At 45.0% G+C, this 20,267-nt stretch overlaps 1 protein-coding gene across 9 annotated transcripts in view; it reads right to left on the bottom strand.

The window, feature by feature from the left end:
- Positions 1 to 20,267, bottom strand: part of Ppp6r3 (protein phosphatase 6 regulatory subunit 3) — a 111,563-nt gene that overhangs the window by 43,511 nt on the left and 47,785 nt on the right. For all 9 annotated transcript variants that reach the window (XM_029570002.1, XM_029570003.1, XM_029570005.1 and 6 more), the window contains 4 exons: positions 17,848 to 17,985; positions 15,287 to 15,352; positions 12,765 to 12,877; positions 8,639 to 8,752 (listed from right to left, as the gene is read on the bottom strand). In XM_029570002.1, the coding sequence (XP_029425862.1) occupies positions 8,639 to 8,752; positions 12,765 to 12,877; positions 15,287 to 15,352; positions 17,848 to 17,985 (431 nt within the window). The remainder of the gene's footprint in view (positions 1 to 8,638; positions 8,753 to 12,764; positions 12,878 to 15,286; positions 15,353 to 17,847; positions 17,986 to 20,267) is intronic.

Genomic DNA, 20,267 nt, shown 5'->3' with positions numbered 1-20,267 from the left:
CTGGGGCAAGACAAGCCCAGGCCAATTTTAAAATGAGGGTTTAAATCCAAATTAAAAGATGCACTTCAAAGTGGTGTAGAGAGTACTACAGCAAGACCGCCTGGGCTCAAATACAGCCTCTTTACTTACCACTTAATTACTTATTTAAAAAAGACGAGAAGAGATCCCTCCCAGGACAGCAGTCAGGGGCCGCACACTGCCTGGCAGACACCCAGCAACCAGAGGTGCTCACTGCACTATCTACTGCTGGAGAACATGCCCTATGTGTGTGTCATATCTATCTCTGAAGGAGCACCGTTCAGAAACTCAATTTCTAGGGAAAGGGAAAAAGTAATACCTATGAGGGCGGGGAGGTGGGGGTACCCAAGAGAAACGTCACCTTAATTCTAAGCCTGTGAATGTCACCTAATTCAGGGAAAACATCTTTGAAGACATAATTAAGAAATCTGGCATGAAACTAAGAGTTATAGATAGCTGTGAGCTGCCACGTGGGTGCTGGGAACCAAACCTGGGTCCTTTTCAAGAACAGCCAGTACTCTTAACATCTATCTCTCCAGTCCCCATTGAGTGTGGTTAATGAGCGATCATTTTGGGAGCTCGGAAGATAACGTTGAGAAACATGCGACAATGGCGTCCTGGCCTATGAAGCCTCAGAGAAAGCAAAGACTGGGGACCCTTCCTGTGATAGACTGGAATTAAGAATCTGTGGTTTCTGGTCAGCTAGGGCAAAATCTTCTGGAAGTGTATTTGCAGGGTCAGTAATCAGAAGCTGTGGTTCAGCGGAGGCCAAGGCTGCATCTCAAGCTGGAAACCAAACGGGAAAATGTATTAGCATTTCCCACATGGTTCTAGGTTTCAAGGCAGGAAGGGGCCATGGAGAGCAGCTGGGGCTTGGCACCGTGTGGCCCTGAAGAACGGCCAGGAGAGGCCATTGGTGAAGGTGTGGCCTTAGCTGCAATGCAGACCCCAGCACAGTGGAAGTTCCAGGACTGTGGGATGGCCACGAAGGTCACTGGCAGGTGTGGAGTGTATCCAGCCTGAGCCCGTTAGATAAACCATGTGCTATGGACAGCAGAGATGGAGAAGCAGGGCTAACCAAACCCTGTGAAACCCAGAAGATCATGAGTCCTAGATGCTGAACATTAAAGCATTGTACTGCTGGGTTCTGATTTGCTTTGGTCTGATTTTAAGTATTTCCTGGTTCCTCCTTCTTAGAATAAGAAAAAGTACATAATTTGCTTTGATTTTACAGGAGTCCAGTTACCATATTTTTGGTGGGGGCTTTTTGAGACAGGATCTCAATGCAGCCCTGCTGACCTAGAACTTTATATATATATATATATATACACACACACACACACACACACACCAGGCTGGCTTAGAACTCGCAGAGATCCATCCGCTTCTGGCTGAGATTAAAGGTATGTGCTACCATGCTCGGCTTGCTTTAAATTTTAAAGTACTGAAAATTTTAAAGACTGGGATTACTGAACTGCCTTTTATATTATGGTATTAATGTTAAGATGAGACCTTGGGGACAAAAAAGGAGAAAGTTAAGGTTTAACAGTGATGTGCCTGTCAAGCTGACAAAGGGTAGACTTGTGATGATGGCTAAGCTTGGTGTCAACTTTCATACCTGGCAAGAGGGAATCTCAACCAAGGGACTTCCTTCATCAAACTGACCTGTGGACATGTTTGTAGGATTTTCCTGATTGCTAAATGACGTAAGGGGCCCAGCACACTATGGGTGGTGAGATTCCTAGGGAAGGGGGTCTGGGGCTACATAAAAAGGGAGCTGAATGCAAGGCTAGGAGCAGGCCAGGAAGCATCATCCCTTGGTGGTCTCTGCTTAAAGCTCCTGCCTTGGGTCCTCTCCACGATGGAACTGTAACCTATAAGATGAAATAAATCTTTGCTCCCCAAATTGCTTTTGGTCCTAGTGTTTGTTACAGCAACAGAGATCAATTACACTAAAGCATAAAGGCGGGTGGCGCACACTTTTAATCCCAGCACTCGGCAGGCAGAGGCAGGTGGATCTCTGAGTTTAAGGCCAACCTGGTCTACATAGTGAGGGCTCAAGCTGTGAGTTTAGGACCGACTGCAAAGCCGGAGCCATCAGGAGGACTGTGGAGAAAGCAGGCATGCAGATCACAGGAATGGCTTAGAGTTTGTCTCAAAAAGACCAAAGGGAGAAAAAAAAAGATTATGTTTTGATAACATATCTAAGAAAACTGTCTAAATAAACTAAAGATTTTCTTCTAGAACTTTCACAGTTTAAGGACTATCTGATTCTATCATCCATTTAGAGTAGGTCTTACTATAAACTGTGATGTACGTGAGGGGCAAAATTTTCCCATTTGGTGTATATTTTGTTCTGTGAGCAATTGCTGGGGGAAAAGTCCATCTTTTCTTGCACTGCCTTCAAACCTCCATCAACAACTCATGTACGTGCAGGTCTAGCCTGGACTCTAAGCCGTTCCTGTGATCTGCATGCCTGCTTTCTCCAGTCTTGATGGCTCCGGCTTTGCAGTCGGTCCTAAACTCACAGCATGAGCCCTTCAGCTTCTGTCTTGTCTTTCATAATTGTTTTAGCTATTGCACTTGCTTTGATGTCCACAAAGAGAACTGGTCTGATTTCTATTATAACTCTTGTTTAAATTTTGAGTATTGTGCTGAATCACCAAATCAGTTTTGGGAGAAATGACTATCCTTCCTTTTTACGGTTTATGAACAGTGTTTCCATTGATCTAGGTTATCTTTGTTTTCAAGAAGCTCTTAGAATTTTTGGCATAAACCTTACACACATTTTGTTAGATTTATACACAAAGCTGGCATGGCGGCACACACCTTTAATCCCAGCACTCCCAGTTGGTGGCAGAGGCAGACAGATCTCTATGAGATGGAGGTCAGCCTGGGTCTATATAGCAAGTTCCAGGCTAGCTGGGGCTACAGGGAGACCCTGTTGCAAACAAACAAAAAAAAAACGAAAACAATGAACAAACAAAAGGAAAGAGTTCTATATAAGCAATTCCTTTTCTATAAAAGATGTATTTTTATTTAATGTGTCTGAGTGTTTTGCATGCATTTATTAAAGTGTATCCATGTCGTGCAGTGCCTGCCTAGGACAGAAGAGGGCAATGGATCCCCTGAAATGTGAGTTACAGAGAGTTGTCAGCATGTGGGTACGGAGAACCAAATCTGGGTCCTGTGCAAGAACAGCCAGTGCTCTTAACTGCTAAGGCAGCTCTCCAGCCCTCAAATGACATATATATAATTTTAATTACAAATGTTCATTTCGAGTACACAGAAATAAAGTTAATTAGTACTGAGTTACTATCTATGTGGACTCTTGCTAAACCTGCCCATTGGTGGTAAAAGATGCCTTTGCATATCCTTTAGGAGTTGCTCAAAGACAACCCCGCTATCCAGGGCCAGACAGTTTCATATTATCCTTCTAATCTGGATGCCTCTCCTCTGTGATTCCTGCAAAAGATTTGCTGATATATAGTAATTTAATGAAATGGTGGCAAGATTTTCTTTGTTCCTATGTGATTTTTGAAAGATGAACGAGCCTTGCAAGTCATACAATGAACTACCTTAATCATGTCATATATGCTTCCAATATATTGTTTGCTACATATTTTGTTCATGCTCGTATGTGTGAGAGAGACAGAGCTGTATGTGTGGTGCATGCACTTGTGTGGTTGTGGGGGTCTGTGTGTATCCACAGAGAACAGAGGTAGAGGTCAGGTGCTTGCTTGATCATTTTCTACTTCATTCCCTTGAAACTGTCTCTTGTTCAATGTGGAGCTAGGTAGTGGCCAGTGAGAAGCAGCAACTTGTTCCACCAATTGCAGTACTGGGGGTACAGGTGGCACATGGGAAGCTGTGCCCAGCTTCATCTATGGGCACTGCAGATTTGAACGTAGGCCCTCATGTTTTCATACCAAGCACTCTTACCCATGGTCCTAGTTTGCTTTTCTGTTGCTGTGATAAACAATGTGAGGAAAGGGGTCATTTGGCTTACATTCCAGGCCATAGTCCATCGTTGGGAAAGGTCAGGGCAGGAACCATGGAGAAGGTTGCTTGCTGGCTTGCTTAGGAGCCCTAGAGCCTCCTCCTGCCTTGGTGCAGCACTGTCTCCAGAGGCCGGATCCTCCTTCACCCATTCATAATCAAGTTAGCCCCTCATGTGCCCAGCAGACGGCCTGATCTATGCGATTCCTCTCTTGCGGCTTCTGCTCTCAGATGACTCCAGGCTGTGCCGAGCCGACATTTAAGGCTCAGTAGCACACTGGGCACCTCCTGGTCCCTGACTGCTACATTTGATCTCTCCTGTCCTGTTCTTTCTTTTACGGCAGCTAGTTCTTTCTATGGGGTTAGTCTAGTTCAGTCTCATTTCAAGGCAAGGCTTGCTTCCTTACCGGGTTGCAACACGTTCCTTCTCCTGTACTCATCTTTGATAAAACTCATCACCTGAGCCTCTCTCTCTACAGGCACAGAATGCTCTGTTGAAGTTGAAAATGGAACTGAGTTCTTCACGGCTATAGAAGGCTGCCTATTTCTTAAGTGAGCATTTTCAGTTTTTTTTTTTTTTAAACATACTAGGTTAAATTCCTCCCTTCAGCTAAGTAGCTGAATTTATTTAATGAGTTGTCTGTAACATCCTATTTTTTAGGGCTGATAAGAAACAAGACTAGCCTCTCATTTTTTTGTTTTGTAATTTGTATTTTTTTCTACTTTTTCCTTAAACCATCTGCCTAAAGGTTTATTCGTTTTATTGACCTTTTCAGAGAACTAGCTTTTGGTTTCACTGTTTTGTTTTTTCCTTGATTCCACTGATTTCTACTCTTTAAGCTTTACCATTTCTCTCCTTATTCTTGCGTTTAATTTGTTGCTCTTTATAAACTAATTTCGTGGACTGGTGAAAAGTATTTATTGCATAAGCTTGGTGACCTGCTTTCGACACCTGGAAAGCAGAGAGGAAAAAAGAGCCAACTCGGACCACACCTGCTGGACACTCTGATCCTATGCTGCCCTCCGACCACACACACTAGATACTGCTACTCTGACAGCTCCGCAACTCATGACTACAGCCAAGTCTGCTTACCTAACTGAGGTCTTTATCAAGTCTTCCACTGTTAAGTTAGTTACTATTTTTTTCCATATAGTACTTTTGGAACCCACACTTAAAGAAAAGAGAATTACATTCTAACCCCCGAGGATGGAGTATCTGCATTAATTTGTCTATTTCCTCCAACTTACATATTCAATAATTTATTTGTATCAGTAAGAATCTGTATTCCATAATTTGGGCTACAATGCCATACTACTTAATGGACTCAACTCTGGCTGATGGGAGCACCCCCCAACTTTCTTAGTGTTCCCTTGCTTTGTGAGACATTAGATGCTGCATGTTGACCACACCAGCCATCTCTTCATGGGAGCCTTGCTGCTTTTAATCGGAGAAGAGGATCAGAAAGCAAGACCTGGGCACCTGAATGGTCCTCTTGACGGACAGGGACTGTTTCCCATTCCCTCATGGCTCGCTGCTAATGTCCTATGTGAGAACATTCTTCATTTGTGCTGGTTTCGTTTCCAGCCTCTACAGGACCTCAGCCTCCCAAACGTCCTCCATCTGTCTGCATGCTGCCTACTGTTCCCACAGCTCTGACATGCTAATCCCATTTACCTTAAATTTCCCTTCTGATAGTGTTGACAGCATTGAGTTGCTTTCTATCACTGCTTTTTCTCTTGTGAGCTTCTTGGGGGTTTTTCCTTTGTTTTTTGAGACAGGGTCTCCCTGTAACCCCAGCTGGCCTTGAACTCACAGAGATCCGCCTGCCTCTGCCTCCCAAGTGCTGGGATTAAAGGTGAGTGCCACCAGGCCTGGCATTTTATTTCTTTTTTTTTTTTAATGTATTATTAATTTTTATTTTATGTGTATGAGTGTACTGCCTGCATGTATATAATGTATGTACATATATGTAATGTAAGTACATGTATGTAAAGCCTGCATGTATGTAAGTGCATCTGTGTCGTTCAGTGCCTGCAGAGGACAGAAGATGATGTTGGATACCCTGGGACTGAAGTTATAGCTGTTTGTTACCTGCTATGTGGGTGCTGGGGTTTGAACCTGGTCTTCTGCAAAAGCAGCCAGTGCTCTTTACTGCTGAGCCGTCTCTCCAGGCCCCACTCCCCAACCCCCGCTTACTATCCTTGGCAGACAGGTCCATCTTGTGTAGAAGAAACTAACACGGCAACATTTCTGTAAGAGCAGAAAGCGGCATACCTGGAATTTATGTAAAAGTCGATTCTTTCCCTAGCCCTTTAGTGCTGGTTTTGAATCATCTCAGCAGCTGGGCGAGGGTTCGGTTTTGTTGTTATGATCCCCTTTGGTGCTCTGAAAACTTCCAATTAGTCTCCAGTTACTTTGCATTTATTGTTAAGGCCCATGTGCCAAAATTTTCTCAATGTCTGCCCCATCCATGGCTTAGATCAGTTCTCGAAGTCTGATCCTTCCTGCCCCCAGAGAGCCTCCTTCCACACACTAGCCTTCCTCCAGCAGCATACTACTATTACTTGTTATCTGACACGTGGAGACCTGGGAAAGGGACAGGGAAGTGAAGTGCCTTGGCTCCTGGCACCCCTAGGTCTCCAGGGTGGGGCTTGAACCTCAATGGTCTCAACGCAGAAAGTGTTCCTGTCTCTCCCATTGGTCACTTCCTCTCACTACAAATGGTCTCACTGTGCTTTTATAGGTGAAGAGGTTGCTTTTCTTACCTGAGTGGCTTAGGGTTTTGTTTAGAGTCAAGGACAGAGAAGGCTCCTGATAGAGTATCATGGTTCCCCAGGCTACGGTTCTACTGCTGAGGACTGCACCAGGGACACACGCCCTCTGCCTCTCTCTCTGCTTACCTTGAGTGTGTCTCTGCCGAAGCACCTACAGGCATGGGCACAGACGAGTGTCCATAGCATCTCCAAAGGTACTGGCAGAAGAGTCCCTACAGCATTAAGAGGTAGGGCTCTTGGGCAGAGCCTGGGTCACATCTCTCACAGTTAGGACTAAGATTATAATGAAGACCCAAGCGATAAGGCAGCTGTCAAGACTGTTACTCTGGGGCTGGAGACGGCTCAGCGGTCAAGAGCACTGACTGCTCTCAGAGGACCCGGGTTTGATTCCCAGCACCTACACGGCAGCTATGAAATGTCCTTAACTCCAGTTCCAGGGGATCTGATGCCCTCTTCTGATCTCTGTGGGCATTGCACAACATGGGTTCACTTACATACATGCAGACAATACACTCTCATACACATAAAATAAAAATAATATAAAATATGAAAAAAACCAAACAAACCAAGAAACACAAAAACAAAGCCAGGCCTTTAATCCCAGCAGGCAGAAGCAGAGGCAGAGGCAGATCTCTGTGAGAACAAGGCCAGCCTGATCTACCTAGCAAGTTCTAGCTGGGGCTATAAGACAACTCTGTCTCAAAAAAAAAAATAGTGCAGTGTTCTCCCGTCCTGTTCTAAAAGGGCGCACTATCTCAGACGTACTTCTTAGATTTGTCCATGGAAGCCTCCCAGCACCACAAGGCATGTGTCGTAAGCACAGGAAGGTGTGTGGCGGCTGAAGCATGAGCAGGAAGACAGCTCTGCCATCTACAGAATGGATTTCTCGGGAAGACAAAGAAGGCAAATTCACAGTCTTCAAATCATAACACTTGAAGCAGTGCTGGCAAAGTGCCTTTGTAGTGCTTCTGACAGATACTAGCGCCTGGGCAGGCAGGGACCAGGCATTTGGGAGTGGGGCTCATGAGGCATCTTTATGAGGCATCTTTATTACTACGTCACAGACTCACAAGTATTGTGTGAGGAAAAAGAGCCCCTTTTGCTAGCACTGTGAGAGGATGCAGTCCCTTCCCTCCAGGTTACTGGGTTTATGGGAGGAGTCAGCAAACTGAGAGAAGACTCCAACCTCCACACACTCCTAACACTTACATACATGTACACCTCTTCAACCGTGACAATGAATCCATCAGCACCGGATACAAACCGTAAAGAGTAATGTGACAAACATCTAGTGGCTTGTCCAGGGCCACACAGGAAACAGCACACCACAATCTTGATTATCAAGTACTTAGCAGAAATTTCTCCTAAGGCTACCTGCTCGCCACCCTCAGGAAGTACAGCGCCCTCAGAATAAAATACAGAAAATAACCGTGAGTTAGCGCCTGTGGAAAGGAATCATAAGGCGAAAGAGTCCCCCTGGTCAGCACTAGGAGGAGTGCGGCCTGCCAACAAGGGCACCCATCTTTCATCTTTGTGAGCAGCACACAGTCTGCTCTATCTGGGCCACTGTGTGCTTGTGTTTCAGATCTGCATACACTGCACTCATTTCAGTGGCAGTGTCCTAACTACAGCAACAACAAACACAAAATACTGCCATCAAACCCTATTTTCAAACTGTATTCTATAACATAAGCATTCGTGAAATGAAGTTATTGCTCATACAGCAGAAAAAGATCAGCGCCTGCTGTTCAGGGCATGCTACTATGGTGCACACAGTGAGAACTTAACTCTTCCTTTAAAGAAATCTAAAAGTAAAACAAGACTGACAGCTTGGAGGGAAACTTACGCTGGTCGTCGGGTCTCAAGTAAAGTCAGCAAAATCTGGATTGCACTGACTATGGCAGACTCATTCTTCTCCTTGTGGAAAATATTTGATAGAAGTTGTTCTATAATTTCTTGCCTAGGGAAACAAGTCAAAAGTCAAGCACTAACTGTAAAATCCTCTGACATTTGCAACTAAAAAACCCCAACACAATTCACAGGAGAGTAAATATGGGCATGTCTGTAGATTATGTCCTTTTACAGAATGATCTAGATTCTGTCTGCCTTTGCCAATCTTGTTGAGAACCAACAAATACTTAAACAGGGAGTGGTCTATGCAAAGTAGGGTGCTGGGCTGGTGACAACTGAGGGCCCTATGGTAAAGACTGAGAACTTACTCACAAAAGGGTCAAGGAGGACTATTCCTGTTCTCTCATAGGACATTGCTGTGCAATCAACAGAAATGCAAGCAGATTAAAGGACCATTCATGGAGCTGGAGAGAGGGCCCAGCGGCTTACAGAGGACCTGGGTTTGATTCCCAGTACCCCCATGATGGCTGACAATCATCTTTAACTCCAGTTCCAAGGGATCCGACGTCCTCTTCCAACCTCCAAAGCATTGCATGACACAGTGCACTCATACATGTAGGCAATACACTCATACACACAAAATAAAAATAAAATATTAAAAAATAATCATTCACTGTTGCTTTTTACACTACAGACCAAATATACTGAGTCAAAAGACCCAGCACTAAAAGTGCTTATGATCTCTAGTTAGGGAGCACTGGAGAAGTCCCACAGCACACAGCCTTCTAGCAGCAAACACTAGGTCTGGAAATGCTTTCTGCTAAATACACACTCTTCAGCAGTGGCTACCCCAGAAATGTACAGTATGTGTCCCTATTCTGCTCAGGCCATGCAGGCCTCTCACTTGCCACAGCAATGCCACACTTCAGAACACGGAAAACTAAGGCAGTGGTGAACAGGCCCAACCACCTCATGGCTATGTCAACATGGTACCATGAGGAATTCTACTGAGGGCCAAACCAACGTAATAATCAGTAAAAGTTTAAGACTCAACACAGTACCTATGCTATACCCTGAGCCTTATCTAAACATACCATTATCATCAAACACCAGAAAAGAAATGCTTTTTATTTTAGTTTTTAGATTAAGAAATGTTTATTTATGGGGCTGAAGAGATGGCTCAGCAGTTAAAAGTACTGGCTGCTCTTGCAGAGGACCCACTTTCGAGTTCCAGCACCCACATGGCAACTAACAACTAACGACCATCCCTAATTCTGGTACTAAGGGATCTGACACCCTCTTCTAACCTTTGCAGAAACTGCACAACACGGGTGTACTCACATACATGCAGACTATATACTCATACACATAAAATAGAATAAAAATATTTTAGAAGAGGTGTTTGTTTACATTAGAGAGAATATATTCACATACCCACATTAAAACACAGGCATGATTAACCAAGCATCAGTAAAACACTGCCTGAAGCCATCAAGGACTCATGCCCTTGGGGCAATGGCTCACTCTAGTTTTAGTTTTTTACATGGGTGGCCACAGAAACAAAAGACATCTACGAAACTGACTCAAAAATGGGACTCTCTAACGTATTCCTAGTTCATTTACAGAATTAAGATACACAGTCCAATTCAAAGAGAACTGTTTAGAGAATTTTGAATCTAACACTACTAACAGGAATCATTTAGGTCAGGCTCAAACGGCTTCTTCAGCCACATGGTCACTGAACAGTCAGTTAACTCAAGGTTCTTGGCACCACGACTGTTCCTCACTACTCTTTACCTTCAGCCCACCCCAAACTCTTCCTTCAGTGCTAAGAGGCATTTCTGTGACACTTACATACACAGTAGTACCAGCAGAAATCAAGTTGAGCACCAGCATGCATGTCTCTGCTTCCTGAATGTGGATGCAATGTGACCAGTGCCTCACACTCCTGCCACCACACCTTCCCTGCTGTGATGATATACCTTTGACCTATGAGCCGAATTAAACTTTTCCTTCCTTTAAAAAAGACAAGGGGCTAGAGAGATAGCTCAGTGGTTAAGAGCACTGGCTGTTCTTACAGTGGACCTGGGTTCAATTCCCAGCACCCACATGGCTGCTAACAACCGTCAACAACTCCAGTTCTAAGGGATCTGACACCCTCTTCTGACGAGGGCACTGCACAACACGGGTATACTTACATGCAGACAATATACTCATACACACAAAATAAAAATAAAATAAGATTTAAAAACACACAAGAACCAATAATGTGCGAATGTGTAAGGCCATTATACCATGGGAACACTATTACAGATGAAGGCTGTCCACTGCTAAGTTCAGGGACCTTTTTTTCCTTGCAACATAAGGCCACTGGCTCAGCAGGTCCATGCACTTGAAGAAACTCACGCTAACATTTAATGATATAAAGTAAGATCATATATTATCGTCACAAAAAAAACTATATGGGACTAAAGGCACAGCTTGAAATGTAAAGTCAAGCACATACCTGGGTTCTGGCGACCCTGAGCTCAGAGCTCACTGCTGAGTAGTCCAGTGTGTGGGTTGACCCTGCACTGGCTACTCACTACATGTGGTCACCAACCAACACTAAGACTGTAACTCACTGGCCGGGCCTGGTGGGGCACACCTATAATCCCAGTAGAGGCCGGTGGATCTCTGTGAGATTGAGCTCAGCCTAGTCTACACAGTGAGCTCTGGGACAGCTAGGGCTACAGGAAACTGCTGTCTCAAAAAACAGAAACAAGCCGGGCATGGTGGCGCACACCTTTAACCCCAGCACTCGGGAGGTAGGGGCAGGCGGATCTCTGTGGGTTCGAGGCCAGCCTGGTCTACACAGTGAGTTCCAGGCCAGCTGGGGCTGCAAGGGAGAGCCCGTCTCAAGAAGACAAAAAAAAAAAAAAAAAAAAAAAAAAAAAAAAAAACAAAAAACCCCAACAACAACAAAAAACCCAGAAACAAACAAATACAGATGTAACTCATTACTCTGACATATTCTAAGTAGAAAATGCGTAATATATTTCAAATAAAAACATTAAAATGTATGTGGCTCTTGTATTTTTGTTGGATGGCAATCTTGGCAACCACATGAAATTGCTGATGCTTAAAATTTTTTGCCCTACCTACATGACAATTTTACATGGTTTAACCTAATGAATACTACTATTAGTATCTGGATGTGGAAGATCTTGTGTTTGAAGGGAACAGACAGGCACAGACACAGACACACACACACACACACACACCCCTGTGATATAACATCAAGAACTATTGAAACGGGGTAACCAGCAATCTACAGCAGTTTAGCTACTTCGGGGAACACATCAACTTTCTCTTCTTCTGCAGTACGTTACAGTATTTCTGTTGGAAATACAACTTGGCTTTCTCGGGAGACGGCCAAAACAAGCTCCCTTAAATTTGCCCCTTCCCTGTCTTACACTTACCAGGGAAATCACATGCCAATGTTTTGATAAAAAGGCAAAGATGCTTTAGCAAAAGAACCTCACTGCATCAGAAGACTACAAAGGACTGGAAGGATCTCTTTATTGAAAGGCGGCGGCAGTCAGCTAAGGCAGCTAGCTCACACTCGATGCCACCTGTGTGTACTCTTCCAGTCACTCCTCCAAAGGCAGGAAATGCCCATTTTTTTCTCTATTTAAATCATTTTAGCAGTTTTGTGTGGATCCGAAAACAAAAAAACAAAACAAAACAAGACCAAAAAAAAAAAAAATAACAGCCCACCCCTGGGATATCTTGCCTTCAACATGAGCTGCAAAAACACACTAAGTCAGTCCCAGAAGTTCTTCAGACCAAACTGACAACTTGAATGGGTCTAATGCCTACACATACACAGACTCCATTAAAAAATCATCCCCTTAGTCATGAAGTGGCACTTACATTTGAGGATGGCTCTGTAAAATGCTGTTTGGCAGACATCTGAGCAAGAATTCCACACGCACACAACACTCACGGGCACCTGCTCTCACCACCCCAGGTCTTCCTCAGCCTGCTGCCCACACAAGAGCACCTCACTTACCAGTCACTCACAAGGCAACACAGCAAATTATGTCAAATGAGGAAACAAGAACGAGCTGTGAACATACTTCTCTAGAGTGGCAAGCAGGGGGTCTGGTTCTGTACTGTTCTGAACTTGTAACATCTGGTCTCTGCTCAGGCGAACAATTTCACAAAGTGACTGTGAGGCATTTGAATGCCGCTAAAGGAAAAAGGCACAATTTTAGCTATGAAATCGGTTAGAAATTACTTGTAGAGTAACAAGGGGGGGGGGGGATTGAGATATAATACAAATTAACACCATCCATAAGCTCTAATGAGCAAATCAAGTCCCAAAAAGATGTATAAACATCTGGCGGCCAGGCTGGTGAGCGCCACGTTCACAGCTGCACAATGAAGATCACCAGGGCACAGAGACCGGAGCAAAGTTCTGACATTAAATAAAATCTGAGTAATGCTTGAAAAACTATCCCCAAAACAAACCTTTATCAGCAAAGACAGATGTACACGTTTGGGGCTCTGGAGGGGGGCTAGCTGAGCTTTGTCTACCTTTCTGGGGCACTCTGGCCTCAGTGCTCATGTTCTGTCCCTTCTGTACTCTCTGAAGTGATGTTTAGAACACCACCATCTGCAGAGATGATACATATCCAGGATCCACATCCACCCACTGACTAGAATCAGGAGCTCAACTTGAATGAATATTAACTACTCTGTACTTTATTTTTCGAGACAAAGTCTCACTGTGCAGCCCAGGGAGGCCTCCACCTCATGACCCTCCTGCTTTAAGCCTCTCCTGCCGTAGGATAGACTGCTGGTACCACACCTGCCCTGGTCAAGCTTTTGTCTTTCTCAAAACACACTGCTGCCAAAGTGGGCTTCTCCTTTCCAAGTTCTCTTGACCCTACAAACAAGTACTGTCCAGTAAGAAACCAAGTCCCCCTCAAGAACATAGTGAGGCCAAGCCTGTTTGTGGAAAGTGCTCCCTACAAATGGAGCAGACTCTGCACGTGTCACTGCTTCCCACAGCCCACACTGGTCATGCTCCCAGCACTGAGTGCTCCTGGAACTACTGAGCTCCCTGCCTAGAGCAGAAGGGACTAGCATCGAGTAAGCCCAAGAGTTCCTTCGAGATCAGAGTTCCACACCAGAGCTCTCCCTTAGAACTCAGAACATACCTGCACTGGGAGACATGAAGACTATCAACGGGCCAAAGTACCAACGACCTCAAAGGCACGTGTGCTGCACAGTCCCAAGAAGGGATGATGACTACCACCACACCCGCCCCTGCTGCCTCCACCCCTTTTGAGACTGAGTCCCTCTGTGCAGCCCTGGCTGGCCTGAACTCTATGTATACCACACTAGTCTTGAACTCGCAGAGATCTGCCTGTGCCTGCTAACTGCTAGAGTTAAAGGTGTGCACCACCATGCCTGGCCAATGAAGGTCCCCCTTTTCAAGCAAGTATTTTAGGTCAATTTCAGGTATGAAAAATTTCTGAGTCATTTAAAGCAGCAGTCAAATCCACCTCCACAGAAAATCCACCGTCAAAGAACAAATACCCTCTGGTTACACGTGTCTTCCTCTGGTCTGCTCATCCACACAATTCACTCCCCAATTTGACAATCCAGAGGCATATGAAGAGAATCCTAAGGCCTCAAACACTGGATCACCTTAAAACCAATTCCTACATGGACACGAGGTGGAAACCTTACAGAGGTATCATGTCTGTAGATGATGGCCTTCAGCCAATCTCAAATGGCTTGGCTTAATAACTTGAGGGGCTGATGCTCTAGGCCTTAGAAACACACCCCCCAAATCCTCAAGACAGAGTTCAATTTGTAAACAGCAATCCAAGCTTCAAAGCCATGGTCACATCTGAGTTCGAGCTCTAGCACCAAGGGTGGGAGGTAGAAGAGGAGGGGACAGGACACAGGGACTAAGTGCCACAATGTCCTCTCCAGTGCCTACCACACAGGCTGAACCTTAAAGCTTGAAGATCAGGACCAGGAAGTCAGTGTTGGGGTTCAGTGTTGACTAAGACCCTACTGTGATGTTTCCAAAGCTTTAGCCAGAACACTCAGTAGTAATGCACATGCTGCCCTATCACCAAGCCTACAAAAAATACGGAAGAAAAACAAGTACGGATGGAAATTTGCAGCAAAGCAGGTTCAGCACAAAATCCCAGTGCTGGAAGGACACAGTGCTCTCTTGCTGCCTCACAACTCTAAATCATGTACAAGCAGAACGTAATGCTGCTCACACAGCCAACTGCTTAAGAACACCATGCTACCACAGTCCTGTGTGTCCACTCTTGATTACGTTCACACGTATATGCAGGTATGTTCTTTGCCCAATAATTATTTTTATTAAAAAAAATATAAGTATATGCTGGGCGTGGCGGTGCATGCCCTTAACCACAGGGGCAGGTGAATCTCTGTGAGTTCCAGGCCAGCCTGGTGTACATAGTGAGTTCCAGGCCAGCTGGGGCTACAGGGAGACCTTGTCTCAAAAAGACCCCCACAAAAAAAAAAGAACATATATATGTATATATAAAAATAAATAAATATAAACACACACACACATACACACATGTAGTCACCCAGGAGAACTTACGTCTTCCTCTTGTGATGGATGAACTACCTCCACAAGCCTCTGGATGACGTTCTCTTCGTTGAGCCACTATAAGATATTGCAGAAGCAATCAGAGCAGTGAGCCTCATTTTAGGTTAATATACTGGCGATATCCATCACATTTTAAGTAGAATGAATGCTACAGGGTTCTCACACTTTGAACACTACAGAAAATTAAAAAGTACCCCAAGGAAAATGCTAGCAAATATTTAATTTTAACAGTGACCAAGAGTACCAACAACTCCCCACATTCCAATAGCAACAGTCTTAGATCTAGACCTCAGCTGCTGGGTGCCTGCTGGATACGTAGCATGTGGAAGAGCCCACACTCTGGTTATAGAGACTGAGCAGCTGGAATGCACACTTCCATGACAGTGTGAGCTCTGGGCTGATTCAGACCAGCTAAGAACAGTACTTAATACCAAGCCTCTGGGTTAAGAAAGCACAACTTGAAAGGGGGCTTTTGCATTCCCAAACCAAAGGCACTGCAGGGCTGCGGAGTGGGGAATACCTCTAGAAGCAGAGCAAGGACCACCTGCCCCATCCTATGGGGAAAAGGGCTGGACCACAGCCATCTCCTAATCTCAGCATGAGATACAGTAATGAAAACATAAAGGGATTAGAATGAAAACAAAGGAGCACTTATTAGCGCCCCAGGAACTGAAGCACCGTAACAAACAAGGCTGCTCAGTCCCTGGAAAGCACACTTAGCACTCTCCGAAGGGTGATAGGAAGCCGGTAAGGACTAGGGTGAAGGGCAAGAGACCAAATACATTGGCTAAAGGCAGAGACAAAGCCCTGGTGCTGACTCTGGCTCCTTAGAGGGAATATATGGGTGAAAGGGAAATACAAACAAACATGGGGCAGGCTTAGGGATAGAAGCCCAGCACTAACTTTTATTGCATTTCATTTATTTTGTGTAGGTTTTGTGGAGGTCAAAGGATAACTTGTAGGAGCTGGTTCTCACCTTCCATCATGTGGGTTCCAGAAAAGAACTCAGGCCATCAGTAGTTTGGTGGCAGATAGGTGCCTTTACCCACTAAGCCATCTTACCAGCTCTTGAGATCAATTTTATACCACATGCACGAATCTCCCAGAATTTAGTAGGCCGGGAATGATGAGACTTCCCACAATGATACCTGGGGTTATACTCTGAGAGCAATGCCCTACAGCTCCCAACTGTAGAGATGCCAGGACATGTGGTGGGTGGTGAGCTACTGGGTTCTGGACCCATATCCTCTGCACAGCTATTCACAAGCACTTAACAACAGTTAAGACTTTTAGAAGTTTCTCACTCCTCTGTACTACCTACTCCCTTACTAACCACACAGCACTCTCCCAGAAGCACAACTCTTTGGAAATGGGCTCTAAAATTCAGATCAGAAGTGGCCAGAGGAAAAGACCAATTCTAGCAAAGCATACTGATAAACTTCCCCCAGTAGTAACTCAAACATAAAAGTGACCCTCCTCTGCCTTGTCCCCAACAGCCTTTCCCTTGAAAGAATCTTGAATTCTTTTGAGAAAAGACTCAGATCTAAAGAGACATAAAAGGACCCAACTGTCTCAATTCAAAACTTGCAAACAAGCAAGTCCCACTTAACTGGTCTCTCCACAATGACCACAGTGCCCAGATCCAGCTCTCACCCACCACGTATAGCAAGCCTGCCCACTTTGGCATAGTGGACCTCACACTGGTCAGCACCCGCAGCAGACTCCCTCATAGGGCAATCTGTTTCTCCTAGTCTCTTCAGTCTTTAAAGCTAGAGTTTTCAACAAAACTCATTTCCAATGAGATACAGATTTTATTTATTTTGAGACAGGATGTGACTACATAGCCCACGCCTGGTACAACTTATAATCCTACCCCTTCAACCTGCACGGTGTTGACATTATAGGCACCTAAAACCACATCCAACTGAGATGAGTTTTTAAGGTTCTAAGGTATCAGTGATGAGACAAATTAGGGAACGGTTCCAGAAACGGGGTAAGGGGGGAAGGGAGTGACAGACAAGGGCCCAGGAAAAGCTCACATTTGGGTTATGCACACCTTATCTCCAGTTCAATTTCACCAGACACTTATCTATCTATTCAAGATGTTTACAGTCTGTACCACCAACCTGCCTGGACTTCTCCATGTGAGCCCATTCTCCTACCTGGCACCCGTGCAGGAGTGCTCTGTCTGCCTGTCCTCTCAGGGGTGCTCTGCTTGCCTAGCCCTCTCTGGAAAGCCTCCAAGCACACTTGGATGAGATCCAGAGCTCCAAACATTCTCTTCTGATCTAGCACTAGACTCAGCTTCACGATGAATCCAGCACATTCTACTTCAGCACCCACAAAAACCCAACCAACAAAGGGCAAACAACTATCCAAAACACATCCTGAATCCAAGTCCTGCAAAATCTGAATCTTTTCCTGTGTTGGGATAACTCCCTCCCTGCCCCCAGCCAACTCTCACCTTGAGGGACTTACCCAGCACGCAGGAGCCTGGGAGCCCACACACCAGCACCCCACCCCAGCCAACAGTAAGTTAGATCACTACTCACATTCAGTACATCTTGCCTGGGCTGTGGAGGCTCAATACACGTCAGGAGCCTGAGCAACAAATCCATGATAGCAGAAGTCCCTATGTGCTTTATAATAAGATCTACAAAATCACGCTTCTTCTTTAAGAAGTCCACAATCTAGAGGAGAACAAATCAAAAGCAGAAAGATGTGTAACTTGGGAACTACAAAATTGAGACAGTTTTCATTCTACAGCCACCTCCTCCAAAATCATGCCAGTTTAGGTCAGGCACAGGGAGGCACTCAATCTACAAAGAGATGCCAAACTGGGAAGTCTGGCAAACAGTTACAATTTTCAAAACCCCTTAGGAAAAGGTTCTCCCAAAGTAGCACAGATTCCCTAATTCACATACAACACAATAGATTTTCTTTCTGCTCATTTTCACTGTTAATTCTAGAAGAATGAGTATCAAAATTTATAACCTTATAAAGAACTAAAGACAGACTATATTTATAAACATAAAATGATTCCATTAGATAATGCTAAAGCATTAAAATGCAACTACTCAAAAACTTAATTACATTCTAGCAAAAGAGAGACATTCCAAACAAAGATTTCTCCTTCAAAGTAACTAACTTGCTGGGCACACAAAGGTGATCTGGACTGCACTTCAGCAGCAGGGCTGACTAATGTAAGAGAGGGTACTGGGAGGAGGTGACCAGCTATGCCAGCAGAGGAGAAACTACGAACAGAAATGAGGGCTCTGTCCTGGGTCTCCTCTGCAGCAGAAGAGGGAGCGGTGCTCTGCCCTTCACAGTCTTCTCACATGCCTGTTTGCTCCCAGCACCTTTAAAACCCTCCCATGTGTCCTGGGAGCAACAGGACAGGGTCAGAGTTTCTGTCACAAAATCTCAATGAGCCCTGGGAGGTAGAGACTGAACAATGTTACAGATGAGGAAGCTCAGATGTGCAAAGTGTCTCCTAGGGCCTAAGGATGGCCATCCTGGGATTAAAGCTCAGATCCATGTGCTGAGGACGTCAAGGCTTTCCAGTGTGCGGAAGTCTAAGAGCAGGTATGGCTACAACTACAGCTGATCCCGTCATCCAAGTATAGGAGTGAGCAGCTACGTACTGCTTCTCCAGACAGTGAAACTAAGACTTCAAGAAGTGACACAGTCATGCCACTCACAACTCAGTCCCACTGAAGGTTCCAAAAGGATAGTAAAGGAGACAGGAGGAGAAAAGTCACACGCAGTCAAAATACTCCACGATTCCCTGACAGAAACCCCGGGCCTGGAGCCTACAGGCACAAGTCTCGGCTGGCACTGTGGATAGTACCAAAGGAACGCAAAGCCTTTGCCTTAGACAGCACCGCTGAAGGGTAAGCCACTCAACACTGCCAAAAGCTGGGCACCCTGTTCTTGGAGGTAAACAGCATCTTTCTGGCTAAGCCATTTGAGTCTGCATTTTTCATCGCTACCTGCGTTTACTTAAGTCCTAACTAATACTATCACAATAGGAAATCTTTATTTACGCTCACAATTCTGAAAGGATAGAAAGTTGCCAATCTTGACTTTTCTCTGTAGTTAAATGAGCAAGGGCTGCTGTACCTACTCAACGTCATCGAAGGAATGCTAGATGGAGAACAAGGACTGGCCGGGGACAGGGACCTCTACTCAAGGAGGAGCACAACTGACTTGGAGGCCGGTGTCAGTGTGCAAAACCCAGGAGTCTCATGCTTTACCTCACAAACACCAAAAATCACAGCTTCTAAATGTGGGTTCCAATCACAGAGAGATGAGAATAAAAAGATAATGAAGCAATGTTTGGGGGAAAGGTTGCAGCCAGCTCTGAGAACCGACGGGCAGTGCCAGGATGATGGGATGACTGACACTCTCCCTCAACTGTCAGCAATACTTTGATCTCTCTGCAGAAAGCAGACAAGGGGGACACTGTGTTACGGAAACCATGACTTGAGGGCTGTGAGCCAGGGAAAGGCTCTTAACTTCCAACACACCTGGGAAAGTCGTCCTACTCAATTAAATATAAAAAGAACAATATCGTCCTTCTAATTAAAACATGTGCCCAGCCTTGGTACAGGACAGAACATACTGGACCCAAAATAGTTCCAGTTCCTTCATGAGTGCTGATAGCAAGGAAAAGTCACTGGAGACTGTTTTCCACTGTGAAGAAAGCCAGGCTGACCGGCTCGACCACTTTAACTCCATGCAATCACATCTCTGCTTGCTGAAACTGACAAGCCTATCAACTGCACTTGAGCATCTGATGCTGGTTCTTCTGTGCCCTCTTTGGTAAGAGACTATAATCCCAAATCCCTCACAACAGCATCCACTAGAGCACTGGTTCCCAAATTTTAGCAAGCATCAGAGTGAACTGGAAGACCTGCTCCAAGCCCTCACCGTTGGACTCCGCCCTGAGGTTTGACTGTTAAGTCTAGGG

This window comes from Nannospalax galili, unplaced genomic scaffold (genome assembly GCF_000622305.1).
Source record: "Nannospalax galili isolate Female #2095 unplaced genomic scaffold, S.galili_v1.0 scaffold1723, whole genome shotgun sequence".
In the NCBI taxonomy this organism is placed as follows: domain Eukaryota; kingdom Metazoa; phylum Chordata; class Mammalia; order Rodentia; family Spalacidae; genus Nannospalax; species Nannospalax galili.
Note: the sequence above shows the minus strand (reverse complement) of the source record. Positions and strands in the feature narration are given on the sequence as shown.